The sequence below is a fragment of the Carlito syrichta genome, unplaced genomic scaffold (genome assembly GCF_000164805.1).
Source record: "Carlito syrichta isolate Samal-C Ts95f unplaced genomic scaffold, Tarsius_syrichta-2.0.1 Scaffold314595, whole genome shotgun sequence".
In the NCBI taxonomy this organism is placed as follows: Eukaryota; Metazoa; Chordata; class Mammalia; order Primates; family Tarsiidae; genus Carlito; species Carlito syrichta.
In genome coordinates, this window is record NW_007258691.1 from 1,050,739 (window position 1) to 1,076,313 (window position 25,575).

Below are 25,575 nucleotides of genomic sequence, written 5' to 3' on the forward strand. Positions count from 1 at the left end.
GCGTGTAAGTGTTACACACAGAGATGAGAAAGAGAAGACTTCTGACCAGATGGGAAAAGGCTGGATGAAGAAGGGGACCTTTGAGCCTAAATCATTGCCCCTCAAATGGGCCAGTGCTCAAAAAAGAATTGAGTGACCACTCTCTGGCCACTCAAACACTAACAATATTTTCTTCTCCATTTTCTGCTTTAACTTGATGCTCTACCATGATGACATGTAGCTATGTTAGTTTCCTATTGCTGCTGTAACAAATGACCACAAATTTTGTGACTTCAGACAACACAAACTTACTTGCTTAAAGTTGTGGAGACCAGAGGTCCCAAATCAGTTCCACTGAGCTAAAGTCAAGATGCAGTGGGGGTTGATTGCCCCTGGAGGTTTTAGGAGAAAATCCATTTATTTCCCTGCCTTTTCCAGCTTCTAGTGTTGCGTTCTTTGGTTCCCAGTCCCTTCCTCTATCTTAAAGCCAGCAGCGTTAACATCTCCAAACCTCTCACTGCTCTGCTATCTCATCACTTTCTGTCTCTTTTGTATCACTCTTGCGAGCATACCTGTAATTACACTTAAGACTCGCCAGGCTAATCCAGGATAATCTCCCCATCTCAAGATACTGAATTTAATCACATCTGCAAAGTCCTTTTCTGCCATAAACATGTACAGGTCCCAGGGATTAGGAAGCGGATCTCTTGGGGGGCCATTATTCAGCCTACCACATAGTAGCCAGTCAAATAGGGGTGACAGGAAGTGTTCTTTCCAAACACTTGAATTTTTTCCACTCCATCTTAATATTCAGCAAAGGTGTGTCAGCTGTTAATCAGAATTTGCTTACATTCTCCCAATGAGTTTCATTTAAATGTATGATGTTGTGTACTCCTGATGCTGTGAAAGTATAAGACTGTCAACACTTCCCAAGAAACAGAAACGTGGAACCAAAAAGATCCAGTCTGAGGAACTGGGTTGGGGAAAGGGTTTGAGGAAACACAAGGTAGGGAGAGGAGTGCTCTTAAAGTGAGCAAAGTCCTCAGGACTAGTGTTGACTGGAGCCAGGCCTGTGGCCATTTTTGCTGGAAGGGGCAGCTACTGACACCCTCCCTGCCTTGAGAGAAACTTCTACAAACCTTGGAGAGAGGGTTCAATGAGCAGTCAGATAGCATCCTCTGAGTTTGCAAGAATCTGCTTCTTGATAGTAGAGTTTGACCATTCCAATACATGTAGAACCCATCTCACTATTATGAGATATCTGACATTTCCACAATGGGCCTTTGTACACACATACTTTGAGGAAATTTTATTAGTTTTAGCATATTAAAAGACTTCATTCTGGAACTCCTGAAAGTTCAGTTTTCATGCAATTTAAAACCTCTGGGAAATCATCATCTTCAAGATGAGCATGTAGTCTTATTTTCCGTCTTTTAAGTTTATTATCCATGTCTTCAAGCAGAAGTGATGTTCTACATAAATGCGGTCACAATACCTGTCACCTACTTTACTCAGCATAGAATCCACACTGACAGCTTTCACACAAAATCAATTTAATGCTGCAATTGTGCATGTCCCTAAGCTCTGCCCATCTACTGGCATCCTGTTCCCATAGTTGCTCATGCATTTTGGGGAGGGAGGGGGGAGGCTAGAACAGTTCAAAATTAGAGATAACAGGGGAAAAATAAGTAGCCCAAATAAAATGCTTGATGAGTAGAGGGACCCAAATGGACTGAGACCCGAGTGGGGACATGGAGCCTTGCTTCTGAAAGGACAAATGTCAACAGGCTGCAGATCCTCAAGTCTCTACCCAGTGAGCCCTTTAAATGCTTGAAAGGAAGAGACTCAAGTATGCACTGCACTTTAGTGTCTTTTTTGAGACAGAGTTTCACTCTGTCACCCAGTCTGGAGTGCAGTGACACAGTCATGGCTCACTGCAGCCTCAAACTCCTGGGCTCAAGTGATTCTCCAGCCTCGGTCTCCCAAAGTCCTGGGATTACAGGCATGAGCCACCATGCCCAGCCAATTATTTACAGCCAATCAATGGGGCTGTCATTGTAGGAGTAACACATCACAGTCATGCTGCTGTGTTCCCTCACCCCACACTTGGGGGTTGAATGATTTCCTAAAGGGCAACTTGCATCTCCCTCTCACACATCAGCCATGTTCCTAAGGTACCTCTCCTAGCAGGTCCCTTTCAGCACTAAAGATATGCAATGATTCCCATGTGGGCAATTCCTAGTCTGGAACTTGGGCACCACTGACCTGGGCCAGCTGTGTAGGGACCACTTGTCACACTCTGTGCCTCTGCTCCAGCTGGGTTAGTCCTCTCACTGCCCCTCATGGCTCACCTGTTCTCCCCGCTGCTACATATCAGGATCTCTCTCTGTCGCCCAGGCCGGAGTGCAGTGACTCCCTCATAGCTCACTACAGCCTTGAACTTTGATCCTCCCACTTCAGCCTCCCAAGTAGCTGGAACTACAGGTGTGTGCATGGTTAATTTTTAAATTTTTTGTAGAGATGGGTTCTCACTATGTTGCTCAGGCTGGTCTCAAACTTCCTGATCTCAAGCCATCCTCCTGCCTTGGCCTCCCAAGGCATGGGATTACAGGAGTGAGCCCCCCCCCATGACTGGTGCCTTCTTGATAACTCTATGGTTAAAACTGATCTTTCTCTTTCCTGTTTTCCCACAACACATGTTCCTGCCATGGCTAGTTAGGGTATAAACATCAGTTGGTTTTGCTTTTTCTGCTCACTGCTTTCAACTCTATTTCTTGGAAACTGTCTTCACGCCTCTTCATACTTCATGCCCTGCCCCCTGTCGCATCACTCATCTTGCTCTTGACCCTCCATAGCCTAGTGGCTGCCAGTGGCTTAAAAACTCTCAAATGAATGCTATCTGATTTTGAGAGTGGTGGATGGTTATAAGTGATTCTCTTGGAGTCTCCTTCTTGGCTTTAAGGTGAGGAGAGAAATATCCCATTCTCTCGTAAGGGGTTGGAAGGAAAGAAGACGACCACTGCACTACTCCTCAAGAAGACCTCCCATTCTCTCTCCAACTGGCCTCTCCATTGTCTGGGTTAGGGGTGTGGGTGATGGAAATGGTGCCTGGGCTGGTTCCCCTGAGACCGCATCTTTCAACAAATCCTGTAGGATAGCAGTCCCCAAACTTTTTGGCATCAGGGGCTGGTTTCAAGGAAGATAATTTTTCAACAGACTGGGGTAGAGGAGGATGGTTTCAGGATGATTCAAGTGCATTACATTTATTGTGCACTTTATTTCTATTATTATTACATTGCAATGTGTAATGAAATTATTATTGTGAAATAATTATTTTGATATGAGTCTGCAAGCAGTTGATTTATTATGTTCTCTGTGCAGTCAAACCTCGCTGCTAATGTTAATCTGTATTTGCAGCCACTCCCCGGTGCTAGCATCATTGCCTCAGATCCACCTCAGCTCGTCAGGCATTAGATTCTCATAAGGAACACACAACCTAGATCCCTGGCATGCACAATTCATGATAGGGTTCGTGCTCTTATGAGAATCTAATGGCGCAGTTGATCGAACAAGAGTCAGAGCTCAGGCTATAATGTGAGTGATGTAGTGAGGTTGTAAATACAGTTGAAGCTTCACTCACTGGACCACTGCTCACCTCCTGCTGTGTGGCCTGGTTCCTAACAGGCCACAGACTGGTACCGATCCATGACCTGAGGGTTGGGGATCCCGGCTACAGGAGGTACTTGGCAGCTGTCTGGACACAGAATGTACAGAAATAATCTCCTCCCTGGACAACAGGAAAAACTGTACTAGGCACCCAGCTTTCTCTCTAGTTCCTAGAACTGTGAAGACCCAGTCTTCTGCCCCTGCATTCTCTGGCTTGTAGCACTTAATAATCAGGTTGGTCACAAAGATGGCAGCAAGCCTGGGGACTGCAGCCTTCTTCTCCCTCCTTTTGTGAGCACAGGTCAGCTAGCTCCTCTTTATTTGATGCTGGCTACAAGGACTGGGTGAATTGAAATCCATGGTTTTTAACATTCAATTTAAAATATTATTACAATTTTTTTTTGAGTCAGAGTCTCACTCTGTCACCTAGGCTGGAGTGCAGTGACACGCTCATGGCCACCACAGCCTCGACCTGCTGGGCTCAAGTGATCCTTCCACTTCAGCCCTCCAAGTAGCTGGGACTACAGGCGTGTGCCACCATGCCTGGCTAATTTTTTGATTTATTGTAGAGATGAGGTCTTATCAAGTTGCCCAGGCTGGTCTCGAACCCGTGGGCTCAGGCAATCCTCTCATCTCGGCCTCCCAAAGTGCTGGGATTATAGGCGTGAGCCACCACACCTGGCCTTATAATTTTATTGAGGAATCTACTTTATAGCATCTTCCATTGTTCCCAACTCATTTGAGCAGACAAATCTTGCTTTTCCATTGAGGGTAAAAGCTTAAAGAATAAGCAGCACTTAATATTTCTTTTGCCTTAGGCAGTGACTCTACTATGGTGCTATGCAAACAACAGATAAGAACTAAATTTGTTGACTCTAATGGAATTTGGAAGACAACATGGGCTTATAGGCCTGGGAGCTCATGCTGTGGCATCTACAATGGCCATCCCTGTTACATAAGAACTAGAGAGGGCTGAGGTCCTGTGGTAAAGAGAACCTCTGCCTCATACAGGCTGTGTCTATATGATACTCCATACTAATTCTCTCCTCAAGATCTCAGACACATTGGATTTAACATTCAGATTTCTAGTGTCAGGGAAATAAGAAATCCAAATGATTGGATGCTTGCTTTTTATTATAAAAAATTGATTTATTGTTTACAACTTAGTATGGAGCCAGAGAGAATTAGTAAAGGCAAGAAAAAAGTACATTTCTAATAAATTTCCAGATGAAATGTTTGATTTCCAGTTTTAAACTTGGAGGGAGGGGTAGTTTTCTTGTTAGAATGGAAAAAAATAAGACAAAGTAAATAATGAGCCTTCACTCAAAGGGAAAAAATAACTTTTAGTGAAAATTTGAAAGCAAATGCAATAAATTCTCAGTACAAATGTGTGTGCCAGTTTTTTATTTTGCCACCCCATATTTCCTATATTCTAATACCCTGATTGAAAAATGCACCATCCACTTGCTAATAGCCATTCAGAACAAGGAAATACCGTTACAAAAGCCCCAGCTGTTGACCATAAGATGCTTTCTCACATTAATAGGATCAAATTAAAGCATCAGAATGTTAAAAGTCAGTGCTGTGCTAAACCCTCTGCTCAATCCTCTTAACACCTTGTAAGGTAGAACTATCATCACCTATACTTTGCTGAGGCAAAGCCTGCTCAGCATAGAGGGCAGGTAAGTAGCAGTGCTGAATTCAAACTCCAGGAGAAGCGCTGCAGCGAATAGCCCCAGGGTAGAATTTTCCTGGGTGAGGGAATGTCATCATTATCCTCATAGGCTTGTCCACACCTTCTCACCACTTCCATCCTTGCCACCCTAGTCCAAGCCACCATCATCCTCATGAACTCTCTGCAATCTCCTCCCGGCTGGCCTCTTGGCTTGCCTGTATGCCCCTATGGTCTATTCTTTACCAAGAAACCTGAGCAATTCTTACAAAGCCTAAGTTAGAGCCTATGACTCCTCTGCTCAAAGTCCTGCACTGGCTCCATCTCACCCAGAATAAGATACAAAGTCCTCACCACAGGCCTTGTGTCCCTCGAGCTGGCCCATTCCAAATTCAGTATTCTCTTCGCTATTCCTTAGATGCATACTTGGGCCTTTGCACTGGCTGTTCCCTCTACCTAGACTGACTTCACTCTTGCTTTCTTCCAGTCAATGATCAAAAGTTATCAAAGAGTGCCCCTGTCCACCCTCTTCAAAAACCATTTTCCATGACCTCCATGCTCGGCTTTGCATATCTCTATAGCAGGTATCACCTCCTAACATGCTAAGCATTTGTTTGTTTCTCCTTCTCTTTGTTCTAAAATATAAGCTTTTCAGCAGGTGATTTCTCAAAGAACTAAAAATAGATTCATCACTCAACCCAGTAATCCCAGTACTTGGTATATACCCAAAAAAGCATAAATCATCCTACCAAAAAGACACCTGAATTATATGTTTGTCGCAGCACTATTCACAATAGCAAAAACATGGAACTAGCCTAAATGCTCATCAACAGTGAACTGGATAAAGAAAATGTGGCACATATACACCATAGAATATTATGCAGTCATAAAAAGAACAAAATCATGTCTTTGCAGGAACGTGGATGCAGTTGAAGGCCATCATTCTAAGGGAATTATCACAGAAACAGAAAACCAAATACAGCATATTCTCACTTTTAAGTGGAAGCTAATCACCTAATAAACATGGGCTCAAGGATGGGAACAACAGACACTGGGGACTCTTAAAGGGAAGAGTAGCCGGGCTCGGTGGCTCAGTCTGTAATCCCGCACTTTGGGAGGCTGAGGTGAGTGGAGTGCCTAAGCCCACGGGTTTGAGACCCACCTGGGCAACTTGGCAAGACCTCATCTCTACAAAAAGTCAAAAATTAGCAGGGTATGGTAGCGCGCACCTGTAGTTCCAGCTACTTGGAAGGCTGAGGCGGAAGGATCGCCAGAGCCCAGCAGGGTGAGGCTGCAGTGGCCGGGAGCGGCCACTGCACTCCAGTCTGGGTGACAGAGTGAGACTCCAACTCAAAAAAAAAGAAAAAAAAAGGGAAGAGTAAGGGTTGAAAAACTACCCATTGGGTGCCATGTTCACCACCTGGGTGATGGGTGCAATAGAAGCCCAAACCCCACCATCACACAATAGACCCATGTAACAAACCTGCCCACAGACAACTTGAATCTAAAGTTAAAAATAAAATAAACATTATAATGTAAAACATTAAAATAATACAATTTTTAGAAAGCTTTTTGAAGTCAAAGACCATCTTGTTTTCTCCCTCATCCTCAACACCTAAAACGGTGCCTAGCACAGAGTAGGTATTCAGTAATTATGTACTGAATGAATCAATTTATTCAAAATCACATTGACCTTAATAGTTAAGTATCTGTATCTATGAACATAATGCTCTGTTAGGGACAATTTGCTACATATAACACTACTCCATTCTGGAAAATCATGATTAAATATGAAAATCAGTCTGGATGACAATAGTTGAATAATGAGAGATATCTGTCCTATAACTCCTGCCATGTTGTGGTTGGAATCACGCACAACACTTCTGTAATCATATGGTCAGTCAATGGCCTAACTGAGTCACCTCAAATTCTCCTCTCTCAGAGGAGAGATGACACCAGGACAATCTTAGAGCACTTCATTTTCTTTTTACACTGAGTTCTGCACTACCAAGCTCAACTTCACCTTTAAAAAAAGTGTCTTGTGTTCTAACTCTTCTCTCCATCAAGATCTCAGACATGTCAGATTTAACATTCAGATTTCTACTGTGAGAGAAATAAAACATTCCCATTTAATGATTCTTTTGAAAAATAAGTGCACCGGTAAGAGGAACTTTTTTTTTTTTTTGAGTCAGAGTCTCACTCTGTTGCCCAGACTGGAGTTCATGGCTACCCCAGCTTCAACCTGCTGGGCTCAGTCTATCCTTCTGCCTCAGCCTTCCAAGAAACCAGAAATACAGGAGCATGCTACCATGCCCAGCTAATTTTTGATATACTGTGGAGATGAGGTCTCACCAAGTTGCCCAAGCTGGTCTTGAACCCCTGGGCTCAGGCAATCCTCTGACCTCAGCCTCCCAAAGTGCTGGGACTATAGGCTTGAGCCACCGTGCCTGGCCAGGAGAAACTTTTTCACAGAATAAATAACTTGTATTCTTGTGGAGGTGAAAAAACAAAACAGCAAAAAATAATGAACAAAATTCCAAATTTAAAAAGTTTCCTGTTTTTATAAAAATAACTTCTGCTCTAAAACCATATCAACATAAACTCTGCATGACTAAGTCCATAGACTCACGTCTTTCCATATTATGAAGCATATGTCCTCATCTTTGTCCCCATACTTTGATTGGCTGCTTTCTTGAGATGTTGCCTGGATTGTCCTTCCTGCTCTCCTTTGCCATCTTCCAAAATGTGCATGAGACAGGAAGAATCTTGGGCCACAACTTAGATATGCAAAGAATACAGCGTGCTAACATTTTTTCTATAAATTCATTTAATTTCAACTCGAGGACTCCCTCCTGCCAAGCTGACAGGAAATTCAACTTTCAGACAATATCAGTTCCCTCACTGCCTCCTCCATGATCATGTGCTGGTATTGGGTCAAGGTCCCAGGGGCTTAGCCTCCCAAGCATCAAGGAATTCCATCCATGGTTACCATATGACCATGCAATCATCTATCATCTGTCCATGGGTGTCCCAGAAGACTACATGGTCCTTGACTCTTTTGCTTTCAAACCATAACCGGGGGCTTCACAGATTTGGGAAGGTTGGAAACCCCTGGCTGGGGATCCAGTCCCTCCACAATCACAGGGGCCATTCCTTCTGTGGTCCTATTTATGTGCTGCAGGGAACAAGATCCATGGTCTACCTACTAAACCTCCCAACCTGCAGAGTCTCAGCTCAATCTGGGAAATGGCTTTTCTTTCTTCTTCTTTTCTTTTTATTTCTCTTTATTTTTTATTTTATTTTTCTTTTTGAGCCAGAGGTCTCACTCTGTCACACAGGCTAGAGTGTGGTGGCACAATCACAACTATCATGGCTCGGTGCAGCTTCCATCTTCTTCTGCCTCAGCATCTCAAGTAGCTGGAATTACAGGCACACGCTATAACACCTGGCTAATTTTTTTTTTTTTGCAGAGACAGTCTCTCTATGTTGCCAAGGCTGGTCTCGAACTCCTGGGCTCAAAGCAATCTACCTGCCTCAGCCTCCCAAAGTGCTGAGAGTATAGGTGTGAGCCACGGCAGCCAGCTGGAAATACCTTTTCTTTTAAATCTGACTTTCTGTAGTGAACTTAGGTGTTGGAAACCAAAATCACACTTTTTTATTTCATGCAAATAAGAAAGCATACGCCACTTGCTTGAATGTAGAAAGGTGAAGAGATGCGGGAAGGAACCCCACAGGTTAGTAATTTTAAGTGGTCTCACCATGCTGCCCCACATGCAAAGACCTCTTCTCTGTTCATGCATCTTAAAAGAAAATGTTGTAGCCCTTTGCTGGCTGGAGTGAGTAGACTTGGAGTTGGGGTCTCCAGTAGCCCTGATGCCTGCACCCTGGGGAAATTCAGTCCTCTGGCTGCTGTCACCCTTGAGAAAAGGCCAATGTGACTAGACATGCCACACAGAGAAGACTCAGCTCTGCCATACACCACATCTGATTAATAATCAAAATCCAGGTTATTGCAGGAGTTTGGGAATCGTTCTTTCCCTTTTGCTAATTGATCGATATTAACCTGTAAATAACATTTATCAATATAAATAATTTTCCCTCAAAGTACAGCTTGCAAGCAGCTATGCTCTTTTGTAATTTGATCTGTTCATTTTGGGGGGGAATAGAGTTTCATAAGCCAGCCTGCTTCCACTGTCTTCTCTTTGTGGACCATGGGATAACTCAGGAATCATCATCTTAACGCTGACTCGCATTTTTAGTAGAAGACCAACAAACCAAAGACTCAATAACTTCTGCACAATCCCCCCACCCCCAGGACCCTGAAAACAGCTGCAATCTCATTTCTGTGATCACCCAGGAGATGGCCAGTAGATGTTGTTGGAGGACATGTGCTCTCTTTAGTTTCTAAACAGAGCAAATAATTACAAACACCCTCAATTCCTGTCTCTACTCTCTTGTTTATGTTTTCTTTTCTCTTGTTGAATTTGGTGCAACTTTGAGAGTCACTTTCAATTATTTTCTGGAACAAGGCTGGATGTGAGTAGATATAACAGAAACTGTATACAACTATATGTGTCCAGTCATCATAGCATAATAATTTGGGGGACAAGCTCTTCTGTAGCCAAAGTCAAAAGTAGACAGGATTCTCATGTGCAAAGGAAAGAAAACTCATCACAGATGTGAAGAGGACAAGTCTGGTAGAGAATTAAGCCAGCACTGGAAGCCAAGAAGGTTCTGTCCTAATACAATCCCACAGAAGCCTTTGTCATACATTTTAGTCCATCTTCCTACAGAAGCCTTTGAAGCTAAGGAAAATTGGATTATTCATACATTCATTCATCCAACAAGTCTTTATTCATCCAACAAGCCTTTAATGATGCTAGGACTTGGCATCATTAAAATAAGAATAGGCAACCCCTTCGGATCCCCTCCCACTGTGAGAGCTTCTCTGTCCTCTCAATAAATCCTGCTTTCTAAAAATAAAATAAAATAAAATAAGTTATAAAAATAACTTATAAGTTGTAAAAATATTCTGCAGCACCCCTTCTCCCAAAAGCTAATAACAAGACCTATTGCAAAGATACAATAAGCTTAAAGAATCTCATTTCTTCTTGTTCCCTTGTCCTAGTCTATGTTGATATTGATATTAGTAAAAATTATAATGGACAATAATCGGAACTTTGCATATATTCTCGTACAATCTTGAAAACAACCCTGAAGCTCTGAAAAGGATAACCAGATTATCATCTTACAGATAGTGCTAGAGAAGCCAAAATTAGGTAATGGGTGCTATAGTGCTCTAGCTGCTATGCCATGCTTCTACTGAGCCATGTATGTGTGGGCACCTTAGATACATATGCACATACATAGACACACTCGATAGAAATGATGACCAAAATGCTGTAACCCCAGCACTTTGGGAAGCCTAGGCAAGAGGATCACTTAAAACCAGCCTGGGCAACATAGTAAGACCCGGTCTCTATCAATTTAAAGAAAAAAGAAAGAAATGATGAACTGAATATATATGATGAATACTTGACCCAAAAATCACCTTCAAAATATCTGTTACTTCCTAGGGTTAGACATAAATTTACCCATTAACACCTAAAGATGCACTAACTTCTCTCTTGAGACAGATTTCTAATAGCTTGAAAGACCAGAAACAGAAAATCACTATGGCTGCTGAAACTTCCACCAGCCTGTGGATTCTGGAATCAGACCTGAGTCCCACAGTGCACATTCTTGGTTCCATCATGCGACTTCTGTCCTGCCTCTGCCCTGGTTTCCTGGGTAGAGTGATTATGGGGGACAAAGAACCCCAGACCATTCCATTGCCTTATGCCAACAAGGGAAAAGAAAATCTTGCTTGGAAATGTCATTGGTCCATGCTAGATTTCTTTTAATCCCAAGTCACTGCTGGTATAAACCTATGCTGGTCACTATAGGAGAAAGTTGGCTACAAGTTCTCTAAACTTAGAATTGATCCCCAAAGTCCAATATTTTAGGCTGTAAAATATACAATGAGGTTCTGTTTTGGTGCTTCAGTTGCTGTAACTGAAAATGGGCATAACACTGCTTGCTAACCCTTCTAGAGTTTTTCTCAAGGATAAAAATAATAATTAAGCTCTTTCAATTCCTTGGTTTAAATGTTTACTTGAGGCAATCAGCATAAAGATTTTGTTAGCAAAGATATCAACAGACACTTCTCAAAAGAAGACATACGAGCGGCCAACAGACACATGAAGAAATGTTCAACTTCAGTAATCATCAAGGAGATGCAAATTAAAACTACATTGAGATACCACCTAACTCCAGTTAGAATGGCCATTATCAATAACTCAAAAAATAACAGATGCTGGAGAGGATGTGGTGAAAAGGGAACACTTCTACACTGTTGGTGGGAGTGTAAACTAGTGCAACTTCTGTGGAAAGCAGTGTGGCGATTCCTAAAAGCTCTAAATATCGACCTCCCATATGACCCTGCAATCCCCCTACTGGGAATATAGCCTGAAGAACTCAAATCACTCTATAAAAAAGATACCTGCACAGGTATGTTTATCACAGCATTGTTCACAGTAGCAGGAACCTGGAAGCAAACAGGCTGTCCATTAAAAGAGGACTGGATTTAAAAAATGTGGTACATATACACAATGGAATACTACGCAGCCATAAAAAAGAACAAAATCATGAATTTTGCAGCAACCTGGATGGAACTAGAGTCTATAATACTGAGTGATCTCTCACAGAAACAAAGATCTGAGTATCACATGTTCTCACTCATAAGTGGACCTTGAACATCTATCGTAATACTATAAGAAAAGAATTGACAGTGGCAGGAAACTATGGGGGGAAGGGGAGGGGAAGGGAGGTGGGATTAACGGTAGTCAATATCTGTCTGGGGATGGGGTGACACCCCTTATCAACAAGGGTGCCTGAATGATGCATATTTGTATACCTAACCCTTAACTGTACCCCACAATTTTAAAATAAAAAATGTTTAATAAAAAAAATACTATTCAGCACTTTGTCTTTTGTCAAACCCTGTCCCCCAAGGTGTGTTTCCATCTCAAAATAAGCATAGACCGGGCTAATATCCTTAGCAGGAATAACCAACAAGCAAAATTATAAACCAACATTTTATAAATGTTCTACTTCTAAAACTAATCATTGCTAAAGTAAGGTCAAATACTTTGACCAGTGGATATTGTCATGTGATAATATTGCCTTTCTACTAAGAAACAAAACTGAAGATCACTTACTAAACTCAACACAATGGCTTCATTAATGACTGTCAATGACCTGCAATCAGGCAGAATTCATTTGCAGAACAAACAGACAGACTTCAATGTGCTTATTTTTCTTTTCTGCCATCAACATTAACCAATGTTGTCACTGTTGCATTTGCATTAGGCCCAGGAAAATGTCTTTTCTGAGTTAGAATATAGACCCCTGTGGCAATAATTTGGGAATAGCAAGGGTACGTCAGGTTCTTCCCCTTCATCCTCAATGTCCTACTAGCAGGACTTGGTGTATACTGTGGTCTCTAAATACACTGTTCTGTCTATATAAAGAGGATGATACCAAGTTGAAAGGACATGTGGTGTTCCCTAGTCTTGTGAAGGATTAGACTCCCTCCCATTCCTATTTTAGAATGGCTGCCTCCAAAATTGCATTCCAACCATGCTTTGCATCCCAGACTCTAGTCCATGGTGGCACATTCACAACCAGCAAGGTCCCAAAGGGATCATTTCTGTCTGACACAAGCATCGTGTCTCTAGTAGCCTACAGCAAGCAATATCTGGCCACAAGAGACTGAATTATAGACCAAGATTGGATGTTAACTCTTGACTCTACTGATTTCTAAATTTCCAGTGAATCTTTTTCCTAACTCACTTTGTAGCCACTTTTATTCCTCCCAAGATGTTATGCCATCTGATACTTTCTCCTTCACACCAAGAGAAGGTATACAGATTTTAAATGATTTGGAATCAGGAGTATAATTTTCTGGCTAGGTGCAGTGGCTCATGCCTGTATTCCAGCATTTGGGGAAGCTAAGGCAGGAGGATCACTTGAGCCCAGAAATTCAACATAGTAAGACCTCAATTCCATCTCTACAAAAATCATAGGTGCCCGTCATTCCAGTTACTTGAGGCAGAAGGATCACCTGAGCCCAAGAGGTTGAGGCAGTGTTGAGATGTGATCATACCACTACACTCCAGCCTGGGTGTCATAGTGAGAAGAAGAAGAAGGAGGAGGAAGAGGAGGAGGAGGAGGAGGAGGAGGAGGAGAAAGAGAAGAAGAAGAAGAAGAAGAAGAAGAAGAAGAAGAAGAAGAAGAAGAAGAAGAAGAAGAAGAAGAAGAAACAATAATCTTCAAAGCCCAGTATTCTAGAAGTATAGGTAATTTTAGAAGAGTTGTAGGTCTTTGGAAGGACCTGAGGAATACCCAGCTTCCTCTGTCAGTATGTGAGAGCTTCACAAAGGGAAACTGCTTCACATTTAAAACGTTTGAAAATTTGCATCAGAATAAACCCTCTTTCCTCCTCCACAACACTGCTATGACAACATCGATGAGGCAGGGACAGTGTGAGTTTTACAGAAGAGTTAAGCTCCGTTATTTGATGCACATAGAACCTCCCAGGTGCACATGGCATCTGTATGGAAGATACACTGCTACATCTCCCAGGACCCCAAGCGCTGAAAAGAAGTTCTGTTCTTGTATCTCACTGATTACACTGATTGGAGGCAGACATGTTTTTTGAGCCATGAGCATTTTAATTACACTTTGATCCTTGTGGCTATCTATTGATTTTTCTATTAATGTTCCTCTCCCTCCAATCTAATTTGTACTTAGGCCTCGATATGGAAAAAAAAAGCAAAAAGAGATACTTCTAGTAGGTGCTAGTAAGGGGCTGAAGGAAACAGAGCAGACTCAGGTGGTAGCTGCTGTAATCATAATTGCCAAGGCCAAAAGAAAACTATGTCACACTGGAGTCACGCATTGTAAACAGGAGTTTTTATTTCTGATTCAAAACCCAAGCTGTAACCTTCTGCAGAGAAAGCCCCTGCATGCTGCATTTTCAGCAGTCCCATGATTCCACTTGCTGTCTTGCCTCACCTGAACAAGGCTTAGATGCTAGAGAAAGTAATGGGGATATAATGCTTGTTACTTTGGAGTTCCTTTAACTGTCAACAGATTTGCATGACGTGTGCCAGGCTGTATAATGGCCCATAAAAGGTATCTATTTCCTAATCTATAGAACCCGTGAATATATTACCTCTATGGTAAAAGACACTTTGTAGATGTAATTAAGTTATAAATTATGAGATGAGAAGGCTTTGCTAGATTATCTAGGTAGGTTCAATGTTATCACAGCAGTCCTTTAAAACAGAAGCAGGAGAACCAAAGTGAGAAAAAAGATGTTGGCGTGATATGCTTCGAATGCAGAGGACAAAGCCAGGAGCCATGGAAGGCAGGTGACTCTAGAAGCTGGAAAGAGGAAGGAAATAAATTTCTCACATGAAGCCTCCAGAAAAAATACAACCCTGGTGAAACTTTGATTTGAGACTTCTGAACTCCTGAATTGAAAAAGAATAAGTCTGTGTTATTTTAAGGCCCTAACTTGTGGTAATTTGTTATGGCAGCAGTAGGAAACTAACACAGTATGAAATTTCTAGTTTTGCGTCTTAAGGATACTTGCCGTGCCTCTTTTTAAATCTTCACTTGTTTTGAAACAGAACCACAGAAGGTCCTGCTGAAGCCCCCAGGAAATAAATATCTGGTGGAATCTGAAGCTCTCGAGCAAAGATCCACGTGCTTCCATGATCAAGGAGTTATCCCAAGTTTTATGAACTACGATCTGAGCCTCTTGATTTCCAGAGGATTGCTTCTAGAGATGTCCTACCTGGAGACTCAACTTCCACTGAAAGCTGTGTATCAAAATTGTATTTGGGCAAAAGTGAACCCTAAGACTCCTTCCTTAGAAATGAAATGTTAGCCACTATTGAGTGAGATGTTGCATGTTAGACCACGAATTTCTCAACTCTTTACACTTGATCCTCTTTTTATTTGATCCTCTTTATTGTAGTAGTTTGCTTATTTTCTCTTTATTAAAGTGAAATAAGTATGTTTTTCATCAAGATGAAAACCTTCAGGGATCAGACTACTAAGAATTCTTCTGAGCATTTCCAGTTTTTTTAAATAAATGCAAAGACTGTAAGGCGGAAATGCCTGTGCATGTTGAGGTAGGAACTGGAGTTGCAGTGGGTCAAAAGGTCTATTTTCATCAAATGCCTCAGGGAATTCTTTGCTGGTTCTTGAGTCGGGAAAGAAGTAGCATTCATTAAAGCCATGTTATTTACACAGTTGATTTTTATAACAAGTTTGATCTTGTGGTTTTCAGGTCAAACATACACACACACACACACACACACACACACACACACACACAAACAAAAAACCAGTAACATAAAAACCTACTTGAAAGTGGAAGCTAATTTCAAAGACATGGAAAAGCAGGTGCTTATGAGCATGAGTTCCTTAGGAAAAATCTTGCCTTTCTTATATAAGGGCTCTGGTAAACCATCTGGGCTTTCCAGTAGATGCAAACCCATCATGGAGAATACCATGCTTGGAATTTCCTAGGGTTGAGCCCCTTCATGGGAATTCTTCTGGAAAATGTTAATTAATGTAAATGTATATGGAAAGTTTTTCTTGGTAATCATAATAGTCATGTAGAGTTGTCTTTATATCTAAACCAGCTAAGTTTAAAAAAAGACAAACCTTCTCTATGAGAGTATATAAAAAAGCAAATTAGTCATATTATAAGTGATTAATTTTCCTATATGGATACTCAATTATCACTGAAACCTCTATATCAAAAGTTGACCTTTTCTAATTTATTTAACCAGAGAGACTTTAATTGTCACCATTACAACCTTTTAAGCTGATGATCTCATAAGAGTTGCTATATGTCAACCCAGTCATCCCCTATTATTCTAATAAATAAGTTTGAATTTTTTTAATGTTTCACAGCAGTTTTTTCAAAGATTGGTTCAAAATATCAAAAATTATTTTTTTCTTCTAAAACCATAAGCATGACTAAGGAATGCAAACAAAGGGACACACAGCATGTTTCTGTTATTAGGCCATCTTGCTATTCTGTACTGAAAAGTCTAGACCTTGACTTGAAATTGTATCCAGCACTGAATGACTCACTAAAAAACAAAAAAAATGTAGTCATCTTATAGAGGGTTTGAATGAGAGTCATAATTACAGTTGGGAATCAGAAAATAAAATCTAGGAGGAGAGGACTGGAACCATTCTGGAAATTAGGAAGCTGAGTCGTAGTAATGGTTTTCAAGTACCAGAAACTTATGAGGCAGGAAATTATAGTCAGCTCATTTTCGTCTCAACAAAGGACAGCTTTAAAGACCTGAGTCAACTACAAAAAGGAATTTTGTAATGAGAAAATATTTTTTCAATTCTTGGTGGTTCAGCAGTAAAATAGTCAGGCCAGATAATCAGGTACTAGTTCGAGAATGGGAAACAATCCCGCTGTCCAAGTGTCAACAGGGAGTCGAGACCCTCTGTAGGCCACCAAATGCCACCCTTCCCTCATTGCTATGCCCTTGTTTTCTTGCTTCTTCATCTCTTATCTTCATTTTCCTCCCTGACTGTTAGGGTCCAGACAACAGACAAGAATTCTAAAAGCCTTCGCCATATTGCTTCTTCGGAGGACTTCAGAGCTTAGTGAATGATTCTAACTCTCAGAGAGGAGCCAAATTTTTTCATGACTGCCGTGAAAGGAGATTACACAATATTTCTTCAGAGGCCTTTACAAGTAGTTGCTGCATGGTGCAAATTGGAAAAACAGGACAGATTTCTCATGAGGGCTGGACCAGATGGCCTGTGAGAGTGCTCTCAGAGTCCTCCCTAGCTGTCGATTCCAAGAAAAAAAAAATCACTGCTGGGCTTCTGTGTTGGTTTCCAATCTGGGTAACTGAAAAATCAACCTGCAATAAAGAATTTTAAAAGTATTTTGCTTCTGACTTTCAGGAGCAAGCTTTCAAAGCAATCTCTGGATGCATAAAGGAGAGAGTCAAGTATGTTCAGCACAGAATGCCCAAATGAGCATTTCCTATCCAGGGTTGCCATGTGGCTCTGTCTCATCATCTGTGCCCATGGTTTTGCAGATCTCTTCCTCAGACACCAGTGCTTTAGACACTGTGATGCTAAGCACACTGTCATCTGTAAATTAATTTAGGTCTGGCTTCAGAACATGTATCAGCAGAGAGCTGCTGTGGGAGCACTTGGGGTCCTCATAGTTCTGCAGGAGACAGAGAAGGCTGGTCTGTCTCTCTCAGCACACATGGCTTTGCTTCTTCCAGAGATAAAAGCCTCAGCTGCAAATTGTGCATATATAGACAAGGGAATGTGCTTCCTAGAAATGCTTTCTGCACTGTACTTCTTTCCTGTGTTGAAAAATGGGGCTTAACCAAGAAGCTGCAATGTAGAAACCAAAGGAGCGTAAGGAACCTTGCCCTTGGAGGCAGGAGACCTCAGTTTGGCTTTGCCTTCTGCTTTGCTTTCTGGGTAATCCTGATCAAGGAAATGGTCTCTCTGTAAAAATAATGTGACTGGTATCTAAATTTCCCTCAGCAACAACTGCTAATGTTCTCATTTCTAGTGATCACATAGTATTAATAACTCTCAATATTTAAATGGAAATTTGAATGACTTTTGCCTTAAATTCTTCAGCCTCATTCTATTTCTTAATTCTGAAGAGTAGGAAATAGGTTACCCCAAATTTTTTTAAGCATACAATATGATTAACTTACAAAATTGAATCTTTTTATGATGTCTAACAGCTATTTATCTGAATGGCTTTTAAATTCTTGAAGAAAAAGTATGAATCAATGCCTATAAATTTAATTCTTCTCATAATAGGGTTTTCTCTCCTAAAAGGGGTTCTTAAGAATACTCAGAGAAATCAACTTCTAGATTTTTATCAGATTCACTGGACTCAAGTCTCATACCATTCATGAATCGATAAACTAAAGATAGACTACGAACTTGATGAAACGAATTTGAAAAATCAAAGTGAAATTTAGGAATTGGAGGTATCCTATTGAATGTGATGAGATTTTCTTCTCCTCTTAGAATATTTTTCAAATTACCATAATTTGAAATGTTTGCAGAAATCTTTTTTTAAAAAGAATTTCTCTAAAATGAGTGTACTTATAAAGAGGATCATTGAATGGATTTGGGATTAAGGACTCCACGTGTAGCAACCAAATTGAAGACTGCAGCTAGAAGAGATGCTGCTTCCGGAAACCCTGGGGACTGATTCCTTCATGGGCACGTGCGCACATGCATGCACACATGGACACAGCCCCACAGACCCACACCCCTCACACACACACATCTAGAATCGTGCAACTGGAGCAGTGTTTGCCTAATAACTTCCAGGAGGCTCCCTCCCCTCCTACCGTTTTCTCACCATCCCATGGATGCCAGACTTCTGGCTGGTGCCTTGCAGAGGTGGAATAAACTCTATGAGATTGAGTCAGCCACTAATTTTTAGGAAGATTTTTCCACCTCCCCATTCTCACCATTTTACTTTGAGGCAGAGAGGAAAGCCCACACCCATGGGTGTCAGTGGAAATGACAATGGTGTTCTTTACCAAAAAAACAAACCAAAAAACTTGGCATTTTAAATAACCAAACTGCTCTTTTTTTTTTTTCTGGACTAAAATAAAATATTTCTATTTGAAACACAGCCACAAAGCTGGCTCTTCTTTTCCTCCTCTTCAGCCCACCTACTTCCTCCCACTTTTCCCCATACGGAGACTTGTACCACACACACACACACACACACACACACACACACACACACACACACGGTGCCTTTTATGTAATCGGCTGACAGAATTGATCTTTCACTTGAATTGCTTTGATTCAAAACCTACCCACCATTTGTGGGAGGTTAAGAATGGTGGCTGCAGCTGCAACGTATGCTTTAACAAAGAGGTTGCAGAAAGACCGCCATGGGGAAGCGTCTGGTATCGGGCCTGAATCTTTTCCCCACAGCCTTCATTCTCTACAGGAAGACAGAGTGTGTCATGGAATTCAACATACATTTTCTTAGTTCATACCTACAACTCTTAGATTTTTTTTGAACAACTGCCAGTTTAATCCTTTCTTAACAGAACTCTGTAACCAGATGCCCTGATCAAAAATCCTTAGTGGTTTCTCTATTGCTGGTGATCCGTTGTGTCTGGACAGGCTACCTTGACCACCACGGAGCTATGATCCAACCCCTTTTTACCACTACAAGAATCTTCCTCATCACTTCCCTGCACAAACTCTCTTGTGAAAAAAAAAAAAGGCAATCTCAATACATGCGATATGCTTCCATCTATAAAATATTCTTGAAACAACAAGACTATAGTGACGGCTTGAAGATTGGTGGTTACCAAGGGTTAAGAATTGGAGAGGGGAGAGTGAGACGTAGCCAAGAGACTTGTGATGATGGGCAATCTGAGGACAATCTGATTCTTCATTGTGTTGGTGGTTACAAAAATGTGCATTTGTGATAAAACTGTATAAGCATATAAACACACACACAAATGAATGCATGTATAACTGGTAACAGCCGAATAAATCCTGTGGATTGCACCAATGTCAAGTTCCTGGTTTTGATATCATGTGACAGTTAAGCAAGATGTTACCACTGTCCCTGTACCTTTGTTGTGCAAATTTTTGTGAATCTATAATTTTGAAAAATGTTAATGGTAAAGTATAGTTAATCTAAAAAATAAAGAAAAGTGAAGTTCTTAGTGGAACTTAAAGATTATTGCTCAGAATACTGCCTGTTCTCACTTATAGGTGAGAACTAAACACTAGACATGCGTGAGTGCAAAGATGGCAACAACGGACACTGGGCACTACTAAAGGGAGGAGGAAGGAAGGGGGATAAGGGATGCAGACCCACCCATGTTGACCCATACTGTCAATGGTATGAGATTTGGGTCCCATGAATCTGACAAATGAATTACTCATATCACGTGTACAATGTCCTATGTATAATATCACATGTACCCCACAGGCAGACCACCCATCGTGTACCATGCTTCCCATTGGGGGTGGGAATCAGATGCTCCCAACGCATAGAAATGGTGAATACTCAAGGTGATGGATGCCCTACATATCCTGAATGCAGAAGAGTCACTGAATGTGACTTGATATTACACATGGTATGCCTGTAGCACAATATCACATGTACCCCACATGCAGACCCACCCATCAGGTAACATGCTTCCCATTGGGAAGTGTAATCAGAAACTCCAACTTCACCATCACACAACGTACTTATTTAACAAATCTTCACATATACTCCCTGATTATAAAATGAAATTAATGTTTAAAAAGATCATTGCTCAGACACATGATTCCTTTTTGTAAAGAATTCTCTTAAAAATTTCAAAGCATGTTTTATGTAATCAAACAGTGCAAGGTTGTATGGACACAGATGTTTATTTTTCAAATAATATTTTTCTCAATGGAAGTAAGTTCATCAATATTGCAATTGTTCTAAAACTAAAACAACAATTTTAGAATGAGGAGGAGGGAGTTTATCGTATAAATGTGCTCAATTCTGAATGACAAAAGCTCTGAAACCATGTCAAACACTAGTAGCTGGATCATTCTAACAAGTTACTAAACAAACAAATGAAAACCAACCAAACAAGCAAAACCAAACAAATAAATCTGACAACTTGTTTTGAGTGATCTGCTCTTCTTAGGATGAAAGGTTCATGTAGGTATCTACATCTGTCATGTGTAAACCTATCGTGTATGGCAGCAGATTGTACATCAAACTAACACGGTGTGATAAACTCCAAAATTAAAAGGCACAAACTAGAACAAAGAGCTCTGATGCACGAAAAAAGCACAATTATAAAAATTCTAAGAGTAGGAGCATGAAGAGAGGTTGGTTAATGGATATGAACGTACGGTTATATAGAAGAAATCAGTTCTAATGTTCGATAGTAGAGTAAGGTGACTACAGTCAACAGCAATATGTTGTATATTTTAAAACAGCTAGAAGAGAGGACCTGAGATGCTCCCAACACATAGAAATGGTAAATACTCAAGGTGATGGATGCCCTACATATCCTGACGTGATCCTTACACATGGTATGCCTGTAGCACAATGTCACATGTACCCTATAAATATGTACAAATATTATGTATCATAAAAACCTCAAAGAACTGGGATGGTTCTGTGTTATTTACATTCAGGATAGGTCCCAATATAAAGATTAGGTGGAATCTTGTTCTCTGGGGTTGGTAGTACTGTTTGAACGCAGAATATTATAGTGGATTTTTTCAGCTTCAGCCTTCAAACAATAGCCGGTTTTATGCAAGATTCTCACACAATGATGGTGTGAGTGTAATAATGGTTTGAGTATTTTATTCTTGCAGTACTCAGGTGTTTTGCACAAGTGTATAATAATTCTTTCTAAAATCCTAATTCTATGTGTTCTAGATTAGTGGGTGGTAATCATAGGTTATCTGAGTTGGGCTTTAAATATCATCAGGCATTACATAAGTAGAAGGTGTTCTACTTGTTTATCAGGTTGTAAGTAGGGTCCTCAGCTGCCTAATAGTACCTTCCAGCACACCTGGACCTGAAAGAAGTCCCTAAGATGGCAAAATAGGTGGCAGACATGGGCACAACTATTCATGCCCCAGCATGTAATTATGAATTCTGGAACTGACCCAGAGGTAATAGCCTTCAAAACAGATAAATGAATTTGTCCCAGACATGACTAGTACTCCCTAAGAAATAGTGTTCATAAGAATGTCCCACAATAGAAAATTCTTTGTTTTCTTATTTATGATCTGTTTCCTCATCCTATATGTGAGCTCCAAACTTTGTCTGGCTTCTGTATCTTTGTGTACCCAGTTCTATAAGGTTCCTGGGACAGAGTAGGTGCTCAATAAATATGTGTTGGTTATGTTGACTAAATGAGGGCCTCTTTACCCGGCAATATCTCTGCATGACATTTTTCGAGTGTTAGATACTTTTCTAATTCTGATGAAAGCTATAAGCCTTCCCCTCAGAAAAACGCACAGAAAGGCAAGATTTTTAATCTAAGTCATTCTTGGACCTCTCCCCCCTGAAAGCTCTGCCTGTGAAACCATTTCCAAGGATGAAAATATTACTATGACCACAATCAGCCACTATTTCTAGCTCTTTCAGGCATTCTACAGATCATTTACCTGAGCCAATTATCTTCCTCATTCAATGGCATTATTTTTTAAAATTTTCTGCTATTTATCATTAAAAAATAGTTCATATATGCACATTATATTTTAGTGACAACAATGTATGAAAAGGATAATTTAGCTAATAAAATATATTTCTGTCTTTTTTTATAAAGTACATAGTAAAAAATAAAATAAAGTATATAGTCAGTCTCCCTTCCTCTTTCAACCCTAAGAGAGCTTAGTGTACATTTGGCATGATCTCATAACCTCTTTCCTAAAGGTCATTCTCAGTAGAATTCCAAAGAGAGAGATAAGTCTCTCTCTCTCTCTCTCTCTCTCTCTCTCTCTCTCACACACACACACACACACACACACACACACCCTACTGTTATAGATGGAGTGATTTGCAGTAGAGGGGAATGGGGAAGAGGTATCTTACTTAGTTATCATAAATAACAAATAACTAAAAGTATACTGAAGACCCCAGATGGCCAGCTTTTTGTAAGAGAAGAGTTGACTTTAGCTGCCAGCAATGCAAGGTGCCCAAGTGAATCTTGCTCATACACTGAGCTTTTGGGAAACAGAGGCAGTTTTCATCCAATCTGAGTTGAGCAAAAACAAAAAACCTTAATGGAAATCTCCCGACTTCCAAAAGCCCTCCTAAGACCGAACTCCTCCAACATGACCATCCACAAGCAGCTATGAAACTCAGCCATGAGATGTGAGGGGGTGTCACTTTGTATTTCTTCTGGTTTACAAAAGGGAAGTTCATAGCACTGCTAAACTTTCGGAGGCCGCAATTCAAACCACCTTCTGTGACCTGCCTTGACCCTGGAGTGTCCCGTTCCTGGGGACTGGCCTGAGAGGACAGCAGCTCCTCTCCCTCCCAAACAGCTGAAGAACATTGCAGAACGGTGCCATGTCCACAGGGCAAAGGCTGCATGTACCCAGCAGCAGCGGGAGAAAACACCAGCGCACACCACAGACTGCAGCCTCCTTTAGAGAATGGTCATGAGGGGCCCCACTCCCCATCCTGGGAACACTGGGAGAAGGAAAGGCACTCCCAGGGCTGATGCTTCAGCAGGTCAGGCTGCAAGCATTCATACTGCAGTTGGGGCAAAGAGCTTTAGCCGGGTGGATTTGCTTTGTTTCTTAACAAGGACTTTGTTTCTTAACGGCAAAAAAACGTAATCAAAACAACAAAGCTAGATGTTTTTGCAATGAGAAGCTCTTCTGTAACTCTGCAAAGAAACTTTTTTCAAGGGCAACTTTTCTAGAAATAGGGTTAAATACTTATTGCAGCAACACCTTGCATGAGAAACACAGCATTAGGTGTACATTATTTTAATGTAACCAAGTTCCTCCTATCCTAACACCTGATTCCTAACAAAGACAAGAGACAGTTAAATGTAAACAATGAACAAAATCATATTCACAAACTGGAGTAACCGAAACCTTCGGAATATATACTGGTAGCTTCTCTCCTCCATATCCACAAACACTTTTAGAAACTAGAAGCATGGTCGTTTTAAAGAAATTAAGTCAGGAGGGCTTAGTACAAAGCAATATATAATGAGGAGGCAAGAGTCACATAATTGAATAATGAAATTTTCTACTTATCAAATCTAAGTCATGTCCTATTATGGAGAGCATCAGCTATTACTAGGAAGATTTCCAACTATGGAAAAAACCTGGAGGAAAAGGAAGCTTAAGAATTGACGCAGAAACTAGTAGTATTGCAACAATTTACTTTTTCTCCATATTTCATAACAAGGTCTACATTTTATTTCAAGCAGTAGCTTCGGTTTAAATATGTCTGCGCTCAATCTAATTGTACCATCCTAGGTTCTTCTTCCTGCAACAAAACTTCCTTAAAGCTTTGCATAGCATCTGTTACCTGGGTCTTTCAAAACATGAATAGAAGTGCGGTGCTCCATAGGAAACTATTTTTGATAGTATGATTACAGGAACTATCATCTTTGGCATGAAATAAGACAAACACATGTGCTACCAAAAAACTACCCTGATGTAAATATCAGTTTCCAGCAGTTGTGTGTGTCTGTGTTTTTTTTCTCTTGCACACTGGAATTTTATACAGCCCCTAAGTGTTTCTAACACTTTAGAATCTACAGAATGGACCACCCTTCTAAAAGCCCCCCCAACACACACACCACATCACCCTGGGCTTATCCGTCCTCCTAAGAAGCTATTTTAACAATACCTGAGAAGTCTAAAGGCAGCAACCCCCTGGTGAGGAAGTCACTTTTCAAAACCCAAGGAAGTGTGTTAGCTGCACCTGTGTGGAACCCGGAATCCCAGGCAGAGGGAATGTGGCATCCATACCTATATTTCATGCCCGTCTGCTTTGCGGTGGACTCTTTGAGGGAAATGTGGTGCTGGGGCGTGAAGGTCCCCAGGCTGCGCGCGATGATCGCGACCGTGCGGAATTTGGCCCGGGCCGCGTTCACCACATTGGGGGCGGTGGAGCTCTGCTTGCTCAGAAGTCGGTCCTCGCCATTCCGACTCTTCAAATTGTGCTCTGTGCAGGCTATGGAGACTTGCATTGCTTCCCCGGGCAGCGCACGGTCCCTCTCAGAACCCCAGGACGCAGGCAGTCACGGGAGGCCGCGCAGCTGGTGGGGGCCGGGGGGCTTCTGCTCGTCGTGGAGCCCCTCCTGGTCCCCCTTTCCGGGGGCGCCGTCGAGGAGTCCTGGCGGCCGACTCCAGAGCCCGCACGGCGGCACGGGTGGCTGCGGCGCAGGGCAGAGAGTCCCGGGGACGCGGAAGTCAACAGTCAGCCCCGAAGTTGTCACGGCAGCTGGAGGGAGGATGGGGCTCGCGGAGCTCCCCGGGCTGTAGCCGCGGCTGCTCAAACCGCCAGATCCATGGAGTCTCGGGAGGCGTCTGCAGAAGCCGAGGGCTGAGCGTCCGCGGGAGCCCGCCCGAGCCCGGCCGCGGCGTCTGGCTGCGGCTCCTCCCGG

At 41.6% G+C, this 25,575-nt stretch overlaps 1 protein-coding gene across 6 annotated transcripts in view; it reads right to left on the bottom strand.

Annotated features, from left to right (window-relative positions):
- Nucleotides 1-25,575, bottom strand: part of KCNAB1 (potassium voltage-gated channel subfamily A member regulatory beta subunit 1) — a 436,423-nt gene that overhangs the window by 259,679 nt on the left and 151,169 nt on the right. For 2 of the 6 annotated variants that reach the window (XM_021719355.1, XM_008071639.1), the window contains exon 1: nt 24,938-25,532. The exons of the other annotated variants lie outside the window; for them this stretch is intronic. In XM_021719355.1, coding sequence (XP_021575030.1) covers nt 24,938-25,158 — 221 coding nt within the window. In that variant the 5' untranslated portion in view covers nt 25,159-25,532. Of the gene's footprint in view, nt 1-24,937; nt 25,533-25,575 lie in introns of those variants that run through there. 6 annotated transcript variants of the gene reach the window in all.